Raw genomic sequence first — 19,468 nt, 5'->3', positions numbered from 1 at the left:
TCTAATACGCTACTGGGATAGTGGCGAGTAAAAGAGTATAAAAGGCCGCAAGATTTGCTGTGATATCAGTATTGAACAGAGATTAATAGAAGTCGGAACAATGAACTATAAAATTTGCTACGTATTCGCGTTGGTAAGAAAAAGTTTTTCTCGATTCAAATGCATAATTTATACTTTTAAATTTTTTATAGTAGTTAACACTTTCACTTTCATTTCCCTTAGGGCTATATCATTATGGAAACTCTTATACATGAGTTTCGATGCCAATCGCGCGTACCTACAACACGAGGCGGCGGAGTTATATCCGGGATTCTCGATTTTTTTTTAATTTCTAATAAATACCGTAAAACCACCTAACAATCCAATACTTACTACAACTATGGTAGATCTATTTTAAGGGATAATGCTACTTACATATTTGTATATTTTAATTAAGTACTTGACTTAAAAACCCGCCTCCCGCTACCGACTATGGGGTTTTTGTTTAATATGAATCCGCAGTTTGAAAGTGTTAAAGTAATACCCCAATCATCATCAAATAAAGGATTTGATACAATTTAAAAACAGACATAACTTGGGAAGACTACGAGGGTCGACGACGCCATTGCGGCGATGGCTATCTGTCAGTCCTTGCCGCGCTATAGTGATGTGTCCATTTCTAATACGGATTGGTAAGCTGCACTCGTGAAAGCCTCATTAGCGGTTATCAAAAGATAGAACGGACACAAATGACAACTTATGGAAGCTCTCTAATACTCTTCTGTAATTTGGTATTTTTAAAGATCCATCGAACAATCAGCCATTTTCAGGGAGTGCTACTGTTTTTTTATAATGCGGAAAAAACGCAACATATATCTACAGTTACACCAATATATATAAGTCTGCAACGATTTTGATAGCACACGCCGTGCAAGTTTTATTTATACGTCATAATTTCATAGAAGTTTGACGTTTAAAATAACACTTGCACTGCGTGTGCTATCAAAATCGTTGTAGACTTGTCTTGGTCTAACTCTATCTATATAGGCCATACAGTGCAACTTTTGCTATTGGATCAGCTCTGTAATAATAAAGACTAATAGATACGTAATTTTGGCTGTTCAGATGTTTTCTATCCAAAAAAAAATTCGCGATTTCGGGGTTGGTCCTACCTATAGCAAAATTTGCTTTGTATGACCTATTTATTAACCTTACATTTGGTTATGGGTTGAATAAATACACCGTATATTGACATTCCCACAGGTGTACTATGATAGAACTAGACTATTTAGGTGTTTGTATTTCAGGCCTTCTTCGACGCCGCCCTTTTATCAGCCGCCTTAATAAACAACCCAGGTATGATAATATATACATACAAAATTTCCACTCGCTCTTACGTCTTTGTACAATTGCTATTAGCAACAAAAGTTTAACCTATGTAGTAATACCTACCAGACATAGATATATTAGAGATGGGCCGAATATGGACTTTGCCGAATACGGCCGAATATTCGATTCAGCTCATACCGAACCGAATATTCGATTGGGCTAAAGCTGCCTAAAACGCACCATATAAGTTTATACAGTCTGCACTCCGCACGTGTTTTCGATTTCTGAAGTAATCCACGTGTAAATGTAGATACTTCTCAAATATTTGTCAACACCTCGAAATAATGACTCCAACTGTTCTATCGCAAAGAAAAAGCTACAAACTGATCTAAAAACTCGATTTGATAGTGTTCAAGAGTCACAAACTTTTTACAATTTAACTGCCTTAATTTAATGTTAGGATATATCCCATAAATAACCAAAACAATCGCTCAACTTAAAAAAAAAAAAGTTTTTTCGGTAAATATTCATCAATTCGAAACGAACTATTCGGCCGAATACGAACATTGCAAAATATGCCGAATACCGAAAAGTTATGTCTCATGTTAACTCCGTTATCTAACGCTCAGTTTGGGGGCAAGTGATGGGGGCAGTTTCGCTAATCTGAATCGATAAATAATGACGTCGATTTCAATACTCACTCAATAACATATCAAAAGATCTGATTCATACTTAACAGAGCTCTGTTATAGAGATTTTTTTAAATCATTATGAAATGAAAGATTCTTATTATTTATTATTGTATGTTTCATAATTAATTAATTAACTAATAATAGCATAAAAGCATACCATCTCCACGTCGAATTGTAATAACTTCAATTTTCACAAAAGAAGAATTTTATTTTGACAAATAACACTTAACAAGTAAATATGAATCGACTAATTATATGTGAAACAACATCACTATTTTAGCTTGCCCCCAAACTGAGCGTTAAGGGCCCTCCAGACTACGCGGCGCGAAGCCGCGAACGCGAGTGTGGAGTCGATTTCGCTGATTAGCGACCTAGACTCCACACTCGCGTTCGCGGCTTCGCGCCGCGATTCGCGCACGAGTGTGAAGGGGCTTTAGATAACGGGGTTTACTCATGTTATTGCAGTATATTACAGTAATTTTACAGTATGATGTCGTTTTAAAATGAGAACGTAACGCGTGAGTTCGTGTCTCTTAAATAGAAATATTTAACAAGAAATGTGGTACATAAATTAGATAGTAACATGTATTTTAAACCTAACATCACATTTCGCAGAAGAATAGAGCCCATAGTCAAAGTCATGTAGTTTACCCGATTTTTAACAGATTACACTATTTCAGAACCCTTACTCGTGCCATGTAACGTCGGAGACCTTGAATGCCTGAAAAGATCCACGGAATTATTTTTGAGGCAAACCTATAAAGGAATACCTGCCTTAAACATATTGCCTATTGATCCTTTATCCATTCCTGCATTGGACGTTCCATTTCAGGGTGATAATTTGGTGTACCTGAATAAAAATATTACTGTGACGGGGTTGGGACCTCAGAAATTGGAGGCGCTTAAGTAAGTCATAGTTATTACGAACTGGAATGATGATGATTGATAAAAAAAACTACCCTATATCTTTTCCCGGGCTTCAAACTATCTCCAAATTTCATCTAAATCGGTTCAGCTCAGCGTTTTAAGCGTGGAGAGGTAACAGACAGATTTAGTTTCGCAGTATGGTTTGAATTGAATTGAATTGAATATTGCAGCTTTGCAGCTAATACATTTGTGATCGGTTTTGATTAAGAGAGATCGAAACCTTTATTTCTTTACCTCATATCAGTCTTAACTATAATTAGGGTTCCGTACCCAAAGGGTAAAAACGGGACCCTATTACTAAGACTTTTCTGTCCGCCCGTCTGCCAGTCTGTCTGTCACCAGGCTGTATCTTATGAACCGTGATAGCTAGACAGTTGAAATTTTCACAGATGATGTATTTCTGTTGCCGCTATAACAACAAATACTAAAAAGTACGGACCTGGCCAGCGCGAACAAAAATACACGCTAAAAAGCCACTCCCATACCGTCTAACTCACTTTTTTTAATGGCATGCATAAATTACACGAAACTGGGCATAGACATGGCATGGCATGGCATATGTCCAGTACTAGTTTTCTTTGCTAAAAATTAAAATACAAAATAAACAGAGCGAGCAGAATTGTTGTATGTAAAACTTCTAATTGCTATATTTTTTTGTATTACAATTTCTAGCAACGAAAACTATTACCAGACTTAGATATACCCCATTTCATATGCCATATCCTGATTCCACTTGAGACCGTCATTAGATTAGGCGTCAACAATACGAGTAGTGACAACAAAATATACCCACCCGGCAAAACCTTTTTTGCGGCGTCTACTTTACTTCACTGTAGGTAATGCCACCACATGCTGACTGAAGAGCAGAGCTCGTAAAGCAATTGTTAAACAATAGATCAACATCAATCCTTTGATACCTGATACCTATAGAAGTCCTACGTGGGCGATCTTGTTGCGAACGCCGCGCCGTGGGCCCGCTGCGTCGCTTAGCGTTCACGAGTTGTTCGCTTAATACGGAAGGCGCCGCGTTAAGCTACTGAGGTGAAAAACACTTTTTTTATTTTAGAATGGATCTTAGAACTGGTTCGGTAGTGCTCACGACATCTGCCGATGTGAACATACACGGCGACATCAATCAGGTGTTCCGCAATCTGGGAAGGACCGTGGCGGGACATTTCTGGACATACGGACGTAAGTTTGCATATTCATACTCTTAGCGCCATCCCACTAACCCGAGGATAACGGGTTAACTCCGGGTTAGTGGGATGGTGCTGGAGGTTGATACCCTAAACATCTTGTTTCCATTGGATTGTACGTCTATGGTGGCGCTGTTACACTTTGCCATTACCAAATCGGTTCAGGGTTAGCTTAGGTTGAACGGATTATGATTTATTGATTGTGTGATATGTTATCGGCCTATATTTATTACTACGCTCGTGTTGCGAAACTTATCACTGCGCTCGTGTTTACATTGCTTCATTGAGTGGAACAACAGCGCATTGTTTTTTTTAATTCCAATCGCGGATCGTAAAGTAATGCATTACGAAGTGGTTTATAGCTAAATAGGCATAACGGGTGATACTAAGGAGATAGATTTTTTTCAGTGATAGGTATACCTACAGTCGGCTTTCTACTAAAACCGGTCATGCTCAGTTTAGGGTTCCGTAGTTTTCTCTCTATCGCACTAATATGGAAGAGGGATAGAGAGAATAAAGATAGCGTTTCGTTCGCTGTATCACAATTGTAATCCACATTTTCTTGCTTAAGGTGCTTTGGGTTAACTGCGAAAGCGTGGTAATTTTGAATATTCTAGCATCAGTACGCAAGAGTTACCAAAGTAGGAAGTGCTAGATTTAGCAGATACCTACTGTACGAGTTCTCAATTAAAAACACTTGATGTTTAAAACCACAGTTGTCTTTATTTATCAACTTTTACTTGTAATCAGATTTAACTAACAATCTAATGCTGTTTTCCATTTCTGATGCAATCTATCTCTAGCTGTCAAAGAGACAGATCTGAATTAGTGATGTTCCATCACTGATGGACTCTACAATCTCTTTCTTTCTTAATAAAACAAAATAATTCTAAAAGAAGTACTAATACACTAAAGATACAAACACATAATATAACTTTAGATGTGGTTACAAAAGAATTGGAACATATTAACTAATAAACAAGTATGCTTTATCATAGACATGAAAGACAATATAACACAAATTGAAAGAAATTAAAATACAGTTTAAATACCCTTGGCATCATTGTTACATTTCAATACATGCTGAGTTTATCAGCACGTCCTACGGGTAATTATAAATTGTACATTTTATTTGTTAATATACTCTAAGATGAGACTAAGGACAAAATCTCGATATTTAACAGGTGCATGTCTCTGTCGCTTCGGTACAGTACTAGTATTAGAGTCAGTAACAGTGTCTGTCTCATTTGTCATGTCTGTTATAGTCTCGGTCATGTCCGGTAGTTCCTCTTTCTTCTTGTCTATTTTTCTTTCTGTAGATTCTGATAATGTCTCCTCTATTCCAAATCTGCTCAGGTCTCTATCCTTTATAGGTTTGAATTGTGAAGAATTCCTTTTGACTATTTTTCCTTCTGGTGATTTAGCTGCTACAGAATTTCCACTTTTCCATATAACTGTGTGTTCACTTGGAGAAAATGTAGTACTTAATTTGTTCTCCTTTCTTTGCTTGACCAACACTTTATCTCCAGGATGAATTTCAGATTCTTTTGCATGTCTTCTTTTGTCAGCATACTGCTTGAATTTATCTTTCTTTAATCTGTCCATGTCACGCATTGCTTCATCTCCAAGGCAATTACTTTGTTCTATTTCCGGTAATTTAGTTCTTATGCTCCTTCCTCGAAATACGTTTCCAGGAGGAAGCCCAGTGGTACTGTGTGGAGTTGATCGGTAAGCAGATAGATAAATGAGCAGCTCTCTTTTCCAGTCTTGTTTCAGTCCCTGTGCAATTCGCAGTCTTCTCAAGATATTTTTATTCTGTCTTTCAACTTCTCCGTTGGCTTGGGGCCACAACGGGGTAGTATGTCTTACCCGAATTCCATTGATGTAAAGGAATTCCTTGAACCTTTGGTCTATGAAAGCAGGACCATTATCACAGACTATTTCATCCATTATTCCTTCCCGATATATAACTTTTTCTAAAGTCTATATTGTTACTTCAGCTGTAGAAGGTAATGTCCCGAGGGCAGTGGCCCAAGATAGTCAATTCCAACTAGTTGCCACACTTTAGTAGGTAATTCTGTGCGCATTATAGGTTCTGGGGCAGCTCCTCGTCCTACCAAGCGGCAACCTTCACATGTGTCACACCAGTATTCTATATCGCCATCCATGCCTTTCCACCATACTTTGCATATTAGTTTAGCTTTGGGTATGATTAGTCTAGTACCTCTGAGAATAACGTCATCCATTGTACATAGCTCTGCCTTTATAAGTTCGTATGCTCTCAGTTCTTTGGTCCAAACATCTCTTTCTTGGCATCTTTTAGCTGCGTCAACTCTTCATCTTGTAAAGTTGCCTCTCTTACTTTTTCTATAGTAACAGCTTTTATGGAAGTTTCAGCTAATGCCAGTACTAACTTATCTTCTTCATCTTCTGTTCTTGGTGGTGGAGACTTGCTGCTGGTGCTAATCAGTCTTGAAGGTGCATCTGCAATATTACTCTTCCCAAGTTTATATATGACTTTAAATGTAAAAGGTTGAAGTCTTAATACCCAACGCTGTATACGGGCACTTGGCTTTGAATTTGTAGAATAAATTATCTCCAACGGCTTATGATCTGATATAATTTTAAAGTCTTTACCTATTAGATACATGTATAAGTTTTCACAAGCCCATACGATGGCGAGGGCTTCCTTTTCAGTTTGTGAATATCTTTGTTCAGTTGGGGATAGAGCCTTGCTTATATATTTTATTATAATTGGCTGTTTCTCACTTTTATTCTCTGACTTTGAATTAGTACTGCGGCTATGCCTATTGGACTAGCATCGGTCACTAAAATTGTTTCTGCATCTTTATCATAAAAGCCCAGTGCAGGAGCCGATGGTATAAGTGTTTTCAGTTTTGTAAAAGCATTTTCATGTTCTCTGTTCCAAGCAAAGTCCGAGTCCTTTTTGGTAAGTTCTCGTAATGGTCCAGTAATTGTGCTAAAGTTGGGAATAAATCTAGCAGAGAAGTTGACAAGCCCTAAAAAGCTCCTTACTTCTGCTTTATTCTGCGGTTCTCTGAAATCCTGTACAACTTGTTGATTTGTCACAGTGGGTCTTATTCCTTCAGCAGAAATGTGATGTCCTAAGAAGTTAATTTCGGTGACACCAAATGAGCATTTCTTTTCATTTAGAGTTAAACCACTGTCGCTAAGACGTCTAAGTATCATGCTCTTCCCTTGTTCGGCCACCTACACGAATGTCGTCTTGACTGTTGGCAACACCCTCTATATCCTGTAAGAGATGTGCAATGACTCGTTGGAACATTTCAGATGCATATCTTATTCCGAAAAATAGACGCTTGTATCTAAACAGACCAAGACTGCAGCTGAAGACTGTTATCTTTTTAGACTCATCATCAAGCTTCAGCTGATGGTACCCAGATTTCAGGTCAAGTGTTGAAAAGAACTTACATCCGTTTAAATCTGCTAATAGTTCTTCAAATGTTGGTAATGGAACACGTTCCCTCATTACTGCTTCATTAGCCTTTCTCATATCAACAACAAGTCTATATTGACCTTCTTCTTTTTTCTTTACTATGTGTGAAGGAGAAACACAGGGGGTAGGTCCAGTTACTGGTTCTATAATGTCATTGTCTACTAACTCTCTAATAAAGTCTTTTTCTATGTTCCTAACATGAAAAGGTTGTCTTCTAATAGTCGGGGCTACTAATTTTACACTATGATGAATCGGTATTGACAATTTGAAATCTTTAAGCTTCCCTATTCCCCCTGAAAATGTTAGGATACTGGTTCGAAATATCATCCTCATTTAGAATATTATTGACACAATTAACTTCTGGTCCTACTCTTAACAATCCCAGCTGGCTAAAGTCTTTTTACTTAACAGAGAAGGCCCACATCCATTAAAAACAAGAATCTCTGCATCTACTTTAATTTTACTGTCAGGAGAGTACAATACTGTTTTTAAAAATCCTAATCTTCGGACCTCCTGGCCTCCATAGGCGTAATATTTTTCAGCTGTTTTATCAAAGAGTTGACAATCTAAGCCCGATCTCAAAAACTTTTTGAACATGTGTTTGTCTATAATATTTATTGGCGTACCCGAGTCTAAAATAAAAGGAGAACTTACATGATCACCTACTATAATCTCGAACTTACTGTCCTTAGAATTTATCACTGTGAACACTGAATTTATACTTTTTGACACACTTTTATTATCACTTTCATCGTCGAAACTGTCCGAATCCTCTGAACAGGATTCTATTACATATTTAACCATCTTCTTCTTTTTCTTTATGTCTTTCTTTATTTTTGTCTTGCAGCACTTAGCAAAATGACCTTTTAACCCGCATTTGTTACATATCTCATTTGCTGCATTGCACTCTGCACTTTTAGCAAAATGTCCTCTCCGTCCACATCGGTAACATTCCACATTGCTGATCCTGTTAACACTCTCTTGTTCTTTGTCTTATTCTTCTTTCTTTAAATTTTGGTTGCTAACCACCTTTTCCATCTCGTAGAGTCTTGATATTTCCATGATTTTATTAAGTGTCAGGTCCTTTCCTTTTTTTAAAAACTTGAGTTTTAGGGTTATGTCAGTATATTTTTCAATAACTTGATCTTTTATAGCATCCTCTTTTTCCTTAAAATCGCAAAATATGGCTTGTTTTCTTAACTTAACTATAAATTGCTCCATTGTCTCTTCTTCTTCCTTTTTAATATTACGAAACTTCTGTCGTTCATAATTAATATTTACGTCTGGTTCAAAATATGAGTCTAGTCTTTTTATACATTTTTCGTAGTCTGTAGTGCCGACGACCTGTTCGTCTTTTATGTTTTCATATATTTCTTGGACTTCTGTCCCTGCTTGATGCAGTAATCTCGCTACTTTCTGTTTGTCGTTTAATCCAACCTGGCTCTCTATGTAATATTGAAAATTCCTCTTCCACAAACGCCATCTTTCTGGAAGTGTGCTTGCTTCTTCATATGGGTCAAATTTCGGTCCCGAGGACCCTGCAGCATAATCTTGAAACATATTATTCACCGCGTGTCTTCGAAGTGCGTGCGATGATAGGTTATGTCTTTCTTATCCGCTTTAATCACCGACACAACGTAACATTCTCGTCGCCAAAATCGTTGTACGAGTTCTCAATTAAAAACACTTGATGTTTAAAACCACAGTTGTCTTTATTTATCAACTTTTACTTATAATCAGATTTAACTAACAATCTAATGCTGTTTTCATGAATCTAGTATAACTGGGTCGGTCATGAGGGGTGGGGGAAAATGACCGAACGGGATAGTCTTATGTATCTTTCAGTAGGAGTAGCAGAGAAAGCGCTGTTATTGTTTGTCCTTGTCATAGTTTCACTTTTCCACCGCTGCCACAACCGAGGTTGTGGCAAGCAAATAAGTACGTGACATGTCATGTTTGTTCGTTGCTTGTTTAATTATTGTTGTTTTGTATGAAATTGTGCTTTCTCTTATGAAATATAGTGATGGTTAGCGTTTTGAATGCTTGAACTTTGATAAAATAATGGTGAATTGTTCTGTAATCGGCTGTAATAGCCGCTCTGAGCAAAAATATGAGATCATAACCTTTCACACGTAAGTACGGTATTTTACACCTTCCTCTTAACGCAATATGTGAGAATAACATCGTAAAATTACGTTACACTCAAAGCAATGTAGAATCAAACGATTTTAATAAAAATATCACAATTATTTACGCAAATTAACAAAACATTCTTGGCGAACGATCTTGAGGAAATATATCTGCAGATTCCATTAATTGCAGATAACTTAATAATGTGTGCCTGTTATTTACCGCCTTCATCCAAAAAAGAAATCTATGAAAAACACTTCTTGAAAGTACAAGATATTTTTTCCAGTATGTGTCCCTGCAAATTACTGTTAATAGGCGATTATAACTTACCTGGCGTCGCTTGGTCATTTATTGATAATATGCCTGCTAGTTCACCTCTTAATAGCGACAGCGAAACAATTAAATTGCTCTCCTATACAATGGCTTTCACCAATCTCAAGCAGTTCAATCACGTCACGAACGAAAACAACAGAACTTTAGACTTAGTGCTTAGCAATGTACAAGAATGTAGTTTGTCAAAACCCATGGATCACTTGCTTCACAATGTACCACATCATCCTTCGCTGACCATAATATTTGACCTATCGCAACCGAAAACGTTGGGTATGGCTACTAGACCTAAACACAACTTCTATAAAGCTGACTATAATAAAATAATATTCGAATTGAACTCTATCGACTGGGTGTCAGAGCTCACTCCGGATCCTGAAACCTGTGTCTCTAAATTTTATACACAAATATATAAAATCATCGACGCTTTTGTTCCCTTACATAAACCTAAAAGTGCGCGCTACCCCTGCTGGTTCTCAAAAAGTCTGATTGGTACACTGAGACGCAAGTGTAAAGTTCACCGCCGTTGGACTATATACGGGTCTCAACGAGACTATCAGGAGTTCTCACTCTTGCGTGCCAGAGCTAAAATTCAGATTCAAAGCTGCTTTAATAACTACACACATAGCGTAGAAAGTTCACTTAGTAATAACATTAAACAGTTCTGGAAATATTCTGCGAATTTAAGACAAACAAACGCAGGTTTTCCACAAGTAATGAAGTTAGAAAACACAACTTCGAACTGTCCAGAACAGATATGTAACATGTTCGCGACCTACTTTCGATCTGTGTTTGAGGCAAATTCACCAAATAGTTATAACTTAGACTTTCTTGAGCAGTGTCATGACAGTAACTCTATTAATGTGTTGTCTAGTATTACATTATCAATCGACGAAGTACGTTCAGCCCTTAATAAAATTGATGCTAATAAAGGTCCAGGCCCCGACTTACTCAGCCCAGTTTTCGTAAAAAGAACTAGTCCTGCTCTGGCTCTGCCGCTACAGCTCATATTTAATAAATGTTTGAAAGATGGAGTATTCCCCCAGAGATGGAAAGTAGCAAACGTGACCCCTATCCACAAGTCTGGCCCGAAAGAAAATATTCAAAATTATCGCCCTATATCAATCTTGTCGTGTATCCCAAAAGTATTTGAAAAATTAGTTCACTCCCGGGTTTATGAGTCTGTTAAAAACTTGATACTGGTTGAGCAGCATGGTTTTGTTACAGGTAAATCCACATCTACTAATCTCATTCTTTTTACCGATTACCTCTTTCGATCTTTAGATGAGACACAGCAAGTTGATACAATATATACAGACTTCCAGAAAGCTTTTGATAAAGTGGATCATCTGATACTTTTGAACAAGCTATCCTACAACGGTATAAAAGGGAATCTTCTTAGGTGGTTTGCCTCATACTTACAGAATCGCACCCAATTTGTTGTAGTGAATGGGTTCACATCGTCACCTACAGCCGTAACGTCTGGCGTGCCCCAGGGGTCAATTTTGGGGCCCCTGTTATTTGTTGTATTTATTAATGATATCTCATCCTGCTTCGAACATAGTCACATCTTGTTATATGCTGACGATCTCAAAATCTATAAAAGGGTGCAATGTCATGAAGACACCATCTTACTACAAGTTGATTTAAATAAGCTTTATGACTATTGCAAAAGGAATAAATTATTTCTAGCTTTCAACAAATGTCAACATATGATATTCACAAAAAAGAAATACATAATTCATAACTCATATCACATAAATGAACACCGCCTGGAAACTACTGAAAGTATACGTGATTTAGGTATGCACTTAGACTCTAAATTAACTCTTGATGTTCACGTAGACAGCGTTGTAAAAAAAGCGTACCAAATGCTCGGCTTCATAATACGTACATCTAAACCGTTCAAAAAGCAGGACACTCTCATTCTACTGTATCAATCACTGGTAAGATCATATCTTGAGTATGCTTCAGTAGCGTGGAACCCATACTACCAAATTTACGTAGATAAAATAGAAATGGTGCAGAAGAAATTTCTTCGCTTTCTGAATTTTAAAATAAGAGTCCGCGTTGTTCATACGCTGATCTTTTGATCAAGTTTAACATGCTGTCTCTGGAGAACCGACGAGCCGTTGCTGACGCAGTGATGCTGCGCAATATCTGCGTAGCCGATGTAGACTGCTCGCAGCTTCTCGCGGCCCTACAGTTTCGCACTCCGCAGAAGTTGACCAGGTCCAAACACTTATTTAGTTTACCGCTTACGCGTTCTAACGCAGGCAAACGGGCTCCTTTACATAGAATTTGCGACCACCACAACCAGCTACTTTGTAATGTAGATTTATTCTCATGCTCCCGTGCCTCATTCAAGGCTGCTGTCACAAAATTATATAAAAAATAGATAAGTAGTTTTAGATCATAACATTCATAAATCATAAATATGAATTTAATGTAGTTGTTGTAGTTAAAATAGTTAAGTGTTGCATGTTGCTAGGTTTACATTCTAATACCACTTATGTTCTCGGTGAGATATGCTTAAGGAAACAACATAATCTATAATAGTTATGTATACTCTGTCTATATTGTTCACTTGTATGCTTCTGTTTTATCTCCTTGTAATAAAATAAAATAATAAAATAAATAAATAAAACATTATTTCTAAAATTATCCGCCCAAATTACGTAGGAGTCTGAGGTCAGCCATTTTTAAACTTCTTCTTAATTTAGCTGCATAACAATCATGTTAGGGATACCAGATGAAAATATCATAATTTTATGGGTAATTTTGACCTCGAAGTTTTTTCGTACTTCTAATTCCAAAAAAAAAAAAACAAATGTTGTGAAGATTAAATGTGGTGTACATTAATTGGTGTGATTGCGATTTGTGATTTCTTTAAATTAAAACCCATAATACATTTTATTTTACGTTTTATTTACTAAACATGTTTAGTTTTGTACCACCTGCGCGAATTATTTTATTATATTATTAGGTATTTCATTGTTCATACGCCTAAAAAGAACGGCCCATTGACATTTTATTTAACAATTTTTTAATACCGTCAAACAAGCTAACTGTGCCTCCAGGGTAATCGCCCCAACGTAATATCAAATATTCTGGTAATTTTTACCAATATGGTATCCCCACGTTTATGACGTCATCTATGTCTATCCCTTACGGGCGCACGCGGTAGGCCGCATCTGTAGAAATATACTAGATCTATGGCTGTTTTCCATTTCTGATGCAATCTATCTCTAGCTGTCAAAGTGACAGATCTGAATTAGTGATGTTCCATCACTAATTCAGATTGTGAATTAGTGATTAGTGTTGTGTGTAGGTGTAGAGACACCTACCTATTAGCGGTTTTCAAAATTGCCTTGTTGCCGAAATTACTCCAATAGGGTGCATTGGGATAACTTCGACCACGTAACAATTATTTATATCATGAACTGTTAGGTTATGTTTAATTTGCAGGTGTGTTATGCACAGCTTCATACAGTTACAATCTACAAAGAGACGGCATGGGAGTTGAACATTATGTAGTCGGTCCCGAAACTACCTCCTGCGAACTTGTCGACACGCCGGTAGTTTCATTCAGTTCTCAGTTGGCGGAAACTTGCAATGGTAAGTAACGGTATAAATATTTTTACACCAGACTCATAATAACTCGGGGGCTGATGCTGATGGGCTCCACAGACATCACCGATAATTGCATGCGATTTGCGATACATAGGCTAGATGACTAATTTTTATTAATGGTATCAATCAATCAGGTTTATTTTTAGGATCAGATGTGTATATGGGACCCATTGCATTAAAGCAATACAAAAGTCAGAAATGATAGTCAAACCCCGACAGTCGTACTTCACTCGCGAAACGCTTCTAACAAAAAGATAAGTGAACGTGACGTCAAGTTCACTGAGAGCCCATTTTGAATGTATATGGACAAAATAAGAAAATTGCGTTTTTATCCGTAAAATATTGCGTTTATGTTTATAGTTGCTGTACAATATTTTTTTGGACAACATGTAAGGAATCGAATGGTACCCTTACTTTTTTCCTTTTTTTAAAGTTGAAAAATTACTTAAATTTTGAAACTTTCAAGTCATGTATTTTTGTATTATTTCCATATATTATTTTAATATCTACATTATCGTGATAAATTGCTCATTTGCTATCCATGTTACTAGATTGTGCTATTAAATTCAACATGTGTCATCATCCCTATTGTCGACGATAGTATATATTTAGTGCAACGAAATCGATAGATCAATAATCGCATGCGATACCGGTGGGGTTTGTAGAGCCCCTAAGATGGTCCCAATCTATCTTCTGCCACATTCTAAACGTAAGTGCGAGAGTAACGCATAACACGATAAGCGATAAAAGCGTAGCCATCTTATTCGTGCTTTATAGTAATTTTTAGTAGGTACCTATCAGAGATGGGCATTAATCGATTAATATTTTAGTTAACTAATCAATCGATTAAAAATATCAATCGTCATTTTTTAATCGCGATTAATTTAGTTGCGATTAAATTAGTTGTGAGAATGTTCGACTAACAACTAAATTAGTTTTAGTTTCAATCGACTAAATTTCACGATTAAATCTATATTAAAACTACGTAGTCGCCGGTTTTTGCATTTTTTATCTTGCAATATGTAACTACAAGTACGTATGTATGTAACATACGGAGGTACTCGTATGTTGTAACTATGTTAGTTTGGGTAGAATTTTGCGACTTATTTTGAAGCAGATATCTTCATCCGATTGAGCTAAAATTATAGTTTAACTAAATACATATCATGGTTGCTTTTATATTTAATACTAGCTGTGCCCGCGGCTTCGCCTGCGTGGAATTCGGTCTGTGTCAGTAAGCGGCTAATTCACCCCTAATTTATCTCAATGTCCCCTGGAGACGGAACTTAAAGTAAAGTTGACAGATGGATACGCTAGAGGACTGTAGTCCAGATAAAATATTTTACAATTAGGTACCTACCGCCAAAGACAGATATTACTCCGTAATAGATGGATACAGTCTAAGGAAAAAACGTGCCTCGAAAATCACGAATATTTGATTCCCGATCAGATGTCGCTACTACCTTTTGCCTACTCTCGTATAGAGGGCGTTGACGGTTTTGTTTGTTATTATTTAACAATTTTAACGCATATCAGTGAAAGAACATGGGTCAAAATAATAAAAAATAATTACCGCAAATAAAAAAAATCATTTATCCATATTTAAATACATTTTATCGTATTTTTATAAATCTTCATTTTTAGTTTTAAAGTGTGTCGATAGATAGCAGTGAATTTACTGTGGTTACAAATATTACTATGACAGTACCGCTCTATAATATTATATCCTCTTTGCTACCTCTAAATAAAATTACACTCCAAAATCAATATTTTTTTGCCCTTATTCAAATTTTTGACGTGATTTAAACGGCATAGAGTAGTAGGTGTGTATATCGAACGATACAGTACCATTTTTGTATTTTTACGTCCTTGACTGTACCTAGCCAAATCGACTACATAATTCCGAAAAAAATTATTCCGAATTTTAGAATGTCGAATTTTATCATTCCGATTTTTAAATGCTCGACCCATCAAAATTCCGACTGTCATAATTACGAATGATGAAAATCACGAAGATTTATATTTCCGAAAACCCAAAAAGCCGTTTTTTGTGGCAACAGTTCGTTTTCTTGGGGGTCGCAATTCTAACCTAACCTAATCCACTTCTGGCAACAGTTCGTTTTCTTGGGTGTCGCAGTTCTAACCTAACCTAACCCACTTCTAGCAACAGTTCGGGTTCGTAGGTTCGCAGTTCTGTCTAATTTATTTATGCCGAATTTTTATGCCAAAAATATTTTATGCCGAATTTAACATGACGCGGCACGACAGGTACCCGTAATAATTACTAAAACGTGAGTCTTCATTTGAATATCACGGATTTCATTTTTCCGATCTTGTAAAAAACCGAATTTCTGAATACCGAATTATTTTATTTCCGATCGGACAATGATTTTTCGGAATTTAAAAATTCGGAAAAAATTTTTTTTCGGAAAAGTGTAAAATCGGAACTCTAAGCTTTCTGTCAAGTGACAATCGGATTTAAAGTTTTCGGAAATAGCACATTCGTGATTTTATTCCATCGTGTTTTTAAAAATCGTAATTTTGATATTTCGGACTTATAAATAATCGGGATTATGAAAGTCGTGGTTATAAAAATCGGAAAAACGTATTTCGGAATATTTGGGTGTTCCCATCAAAATCATGTCATCCAAATCGGTCCTCCAGTGAAATCAGTCTAAGCATGATGCCGGCGGCCATTTTTTTTTGTTTTCGGAGTGGGAAATGCATCTGCGTAGCGTCTGCCCCTACGACTTGTTGATGGTCATAGCGAATCGAACTCTCACGGGGACCTGTAGGCGCTTGAAGCGGAACGGGAAGTTGCTCAGAATGAGAGGGATACGCAGGATGAACACGGCTTCTCCGTCGCCACACTCTGTCAGGATCTGCGCACACATATGTATTGCGTACGCTGTATTTGGGATCACAATCGAGACTCGCGCTGGCTTGCCGTTTCAGCCGAAAGCGAAGCGACCTGCCTGGCTAGAGCGCCACTGAGTCTCTCACCGTGGTTTTTCTCAGACTCCTGAGACCGTGCCCCTTGTGGCCGCAATACATTGCGAGACTCGAGAAAGATTCGATTTTTTTCGGGAAGGCATGGTAACGCGTATAAGTCCCAAATAGTTTGACATTTACTGAAAAAAGTTTTTTTTTAAGTACCCACCTTCGTGACCATTATTAAGAGGAAAGAGCACGGCCGCTTCTCCATGCAAACGCAGTCTTCATTTTTTTTTGTTAAAAACTACCCTATGTTCTTCCACGGGACTCAAACTATCTCTATACAAAATTTTATCTAAATCGGTTTAGCGGTTTAAGCGTGAAGAGAAATTAAAAAAGTTTTTTTCATATTTTTTGTGTTTTCACTCGGGAATGGTGTCATTTAGATATCATAAATGAATTCGGCATACCCGATTTATACAAAAACGATACCTAACTTAGCCTAGTAGCTAAAATGATATAGTTATCAAGATAAAGTTTTTAACCCCTTTTTCACCACCATGGGGGATGAATTTTTAAAAACGCTGAAAGTAATTTTCTTGCTTTTTAATATAATAATGATTTGCAAAGTTTTAAGTTCCTAGCTTAAAATAAAATTTGCACCCCAAGACAAACATCCCCTTTTCCACCCCCTGAGGGGTTAAATTTCCAAAAACGTCAAAATTAGTTTTTTTGTAATCGTCTATCATACCTTTCTAAGAATAAGAAGTTTCAAAGCATTTGTAATGGATTCAAACTTTCAACCCCCTTTTAACCCTGTTAGGGGACGAATTCTTGAAAACGCTAAAATTACTTTTCCTTAGTTATAATAATATGCCCATTATACAAAGTTTCAAGTAACGCACTCAAAAAAAATTGATCTCCATACAAACTTTCAACCTCTATTTCACCTCCTTAGGGGATGAATTTTCAAAAACGCTGAAATTAGTTTTCTTGTATTTCAATAATATATCTTCTTACGAAGTTTCAAATTGCTAGCTTAAAATAAATCTTGAACCCCATACAAACTTTCATCCCCTTTTTAATCCCAGGCCAGGTTATAGGCTATAAAAATTTCTCAAATTTTTATAGCCTATAACCTGGCCGTGGATTTTTTCGACAGATTAGTAAAGTTTGCATCAAAATCCGTTCAGCCGTTTTCGTTAGTTGTGCGGTCAAATAAACAGACAAACAGATAAACAGATAAACGGATAAACAGACAAACAGATAAACAGACAAAAATTCTAAAAACTGTTGGAATGTGTTCTGTTATCGATTCTAAGTATCCCCAGCCAATTTTTTTTCGAATATCTTCCATGTACAGACTTTCGACCCTCTTCCGCTTTATTATATGTATAGATGTATAGATACAAAGTTTGATTTATATAATTGTGTTTTTTTAAGTGTTATTTTACTAATGCACAAAGTACCCAGTTCTTATTTACCCTTAGATAAGAGAAATTTAATCCAATTTCAGAGAGATGCACTACTTTAGTAGCAAAATAATAGTGAGAACAGATCTCACTCCTTAGAAACGGTCAAAATATCGTAAGTAATACATGACTATTTTATTTTTAAACATCCGTTAAGATGTCCTAATCAGTCTGTCAACATAGCCATACCGAGGTATTCTATTCAATTTGCTTCTAACATTAGTCGCGAGAAAATAGTCTAACTAATTAGTCGATTACAAAATTTAGTTGTCCGAAATCAATCGGCAACTAATTTAGTTGCAACTAAATTAGTTGCACTCTATACAACTAAGATTGATCAATCGTCGTTTTCAATCGTCAGTCGCAATTAATTCTTGTAATCTTAATCGTTAATCGTTAGTCGATTACATTTTGCCCATCTCTGGTACCTATTATAAAATGAATTACTACTCATATCAAACCGAGTGTGGCTAGTATTCAAATACATATATATATGTAATTATTATTCTTGGATGTACAATCGCCAACAGATATATCGAATTGGCCAGATGCTCAAAAATATCTGTACATGCACTTCAAGGACTTGATAATAGAGGCTTTGTTAAGATATTTGTGAACCCCTTGGCCGCTCCTATTTATCTAATGACGACATATAGACTGAAGTGTGTATTTTTTTGTTTGCAGATGCATTTTGTCCAGAGGGGATAAAACAGTTGTGGAAAACGAATTTCTGCAAAATAGTAGAGAAAGCGTACGTCACTGTCGTTCACAACATCAGGGCGGCTGCTAAAGTTCTACCTGCGACAGCGTTCTTTAAAAACCCTCATGGAAATGGAAATTAAAATATTTAATTTTAGTCCAAGACAAGATAAAGGGCAATGTCTATAGTCTAAGATTTGTTCCCGCGGAATATATAAAATGTAAACAAAGGTGTGGCCGGTTAAAAAAACTTTTTCCCCGCACCAGCTCGGAAAGCCGTCTTTTATCCTTTAATATAAGCGGGTAAAAGCGCATTTTATCCATTAGTGGGGAAAGTAATTTGACCTTGGAGCGTGTTGAAGTAGCTTTTGACAGACAGCAAAACATAAAACGCTCATAATAATGGTTCGTTCGATATTATAATTAACATTAAATAAATGGTTTGAGAATTTAATTAAAAATACCAAATAGAGCTTTGTTTAATGATTTTAAGTCATAAATCTTAAAATTCTATAAGAAACATTTATTTTTTTATAATGATGTTGAGTATAATTCTGAACGCACAAGTTGAATCGATGCAATGAGGGCTAACGCGTATGAATTCGCCGCTAGGGGCGCTAGTGTAGATGGTGGTCTTTTCCATAGTTCCAAATGTCAAATGTCACTTGT

General features: G+C 36.5%; 1 protein-coding gene across 1 annotated transcript; it reads left to right on the top strand.

The window, feature by feature from the left end:
- The first annotated feature begins 54 nt into the window (after positions 1-54).
- LOC134747201 (juvenile hormone-binding protein-like) lies at positions 55-18,954 on the top strand. Its single transcript, XM_063681800.1, has 6 exons — positions 55-133; positions 1,287-1,335; positions 2,681-2,906; positions 3,994-4,118; positions 13,530-13,679; positions 18,785-18,954. The coding sequence occupies exons 1-6, from the start codon at positions 101-103 to the stop codon at positions 18,940-18,942; spliced, it is 741 nt and encodes a 246-aa protein (XP_063537870.1). The 5' UTR covers positions 55-100; the 3' UTR covers positions 18,943-18,954.
- Positions 18,955-19,468: the final 514 nt, after the last annotated feature.

This window comes from Cydia strobilella, chromosome 14 (genome assembly GCF_947568885.1).
Source record: "Cydia strobilella chromosome 14, ilCydStro3.1, whole genome shotgun sequence".
NCBI classification, from domain to species: domain Eukaryota; kingdom Metazoa; phylum Arthropoda; class Insecta; order Lepidoptera; family Tortricidae; genus Cydia; species Cydia strobilella.
Note: the sequence above shows the minus strand (reverse complement) of the source record. Positions and strands in the feature narration are given on the sequence as shown.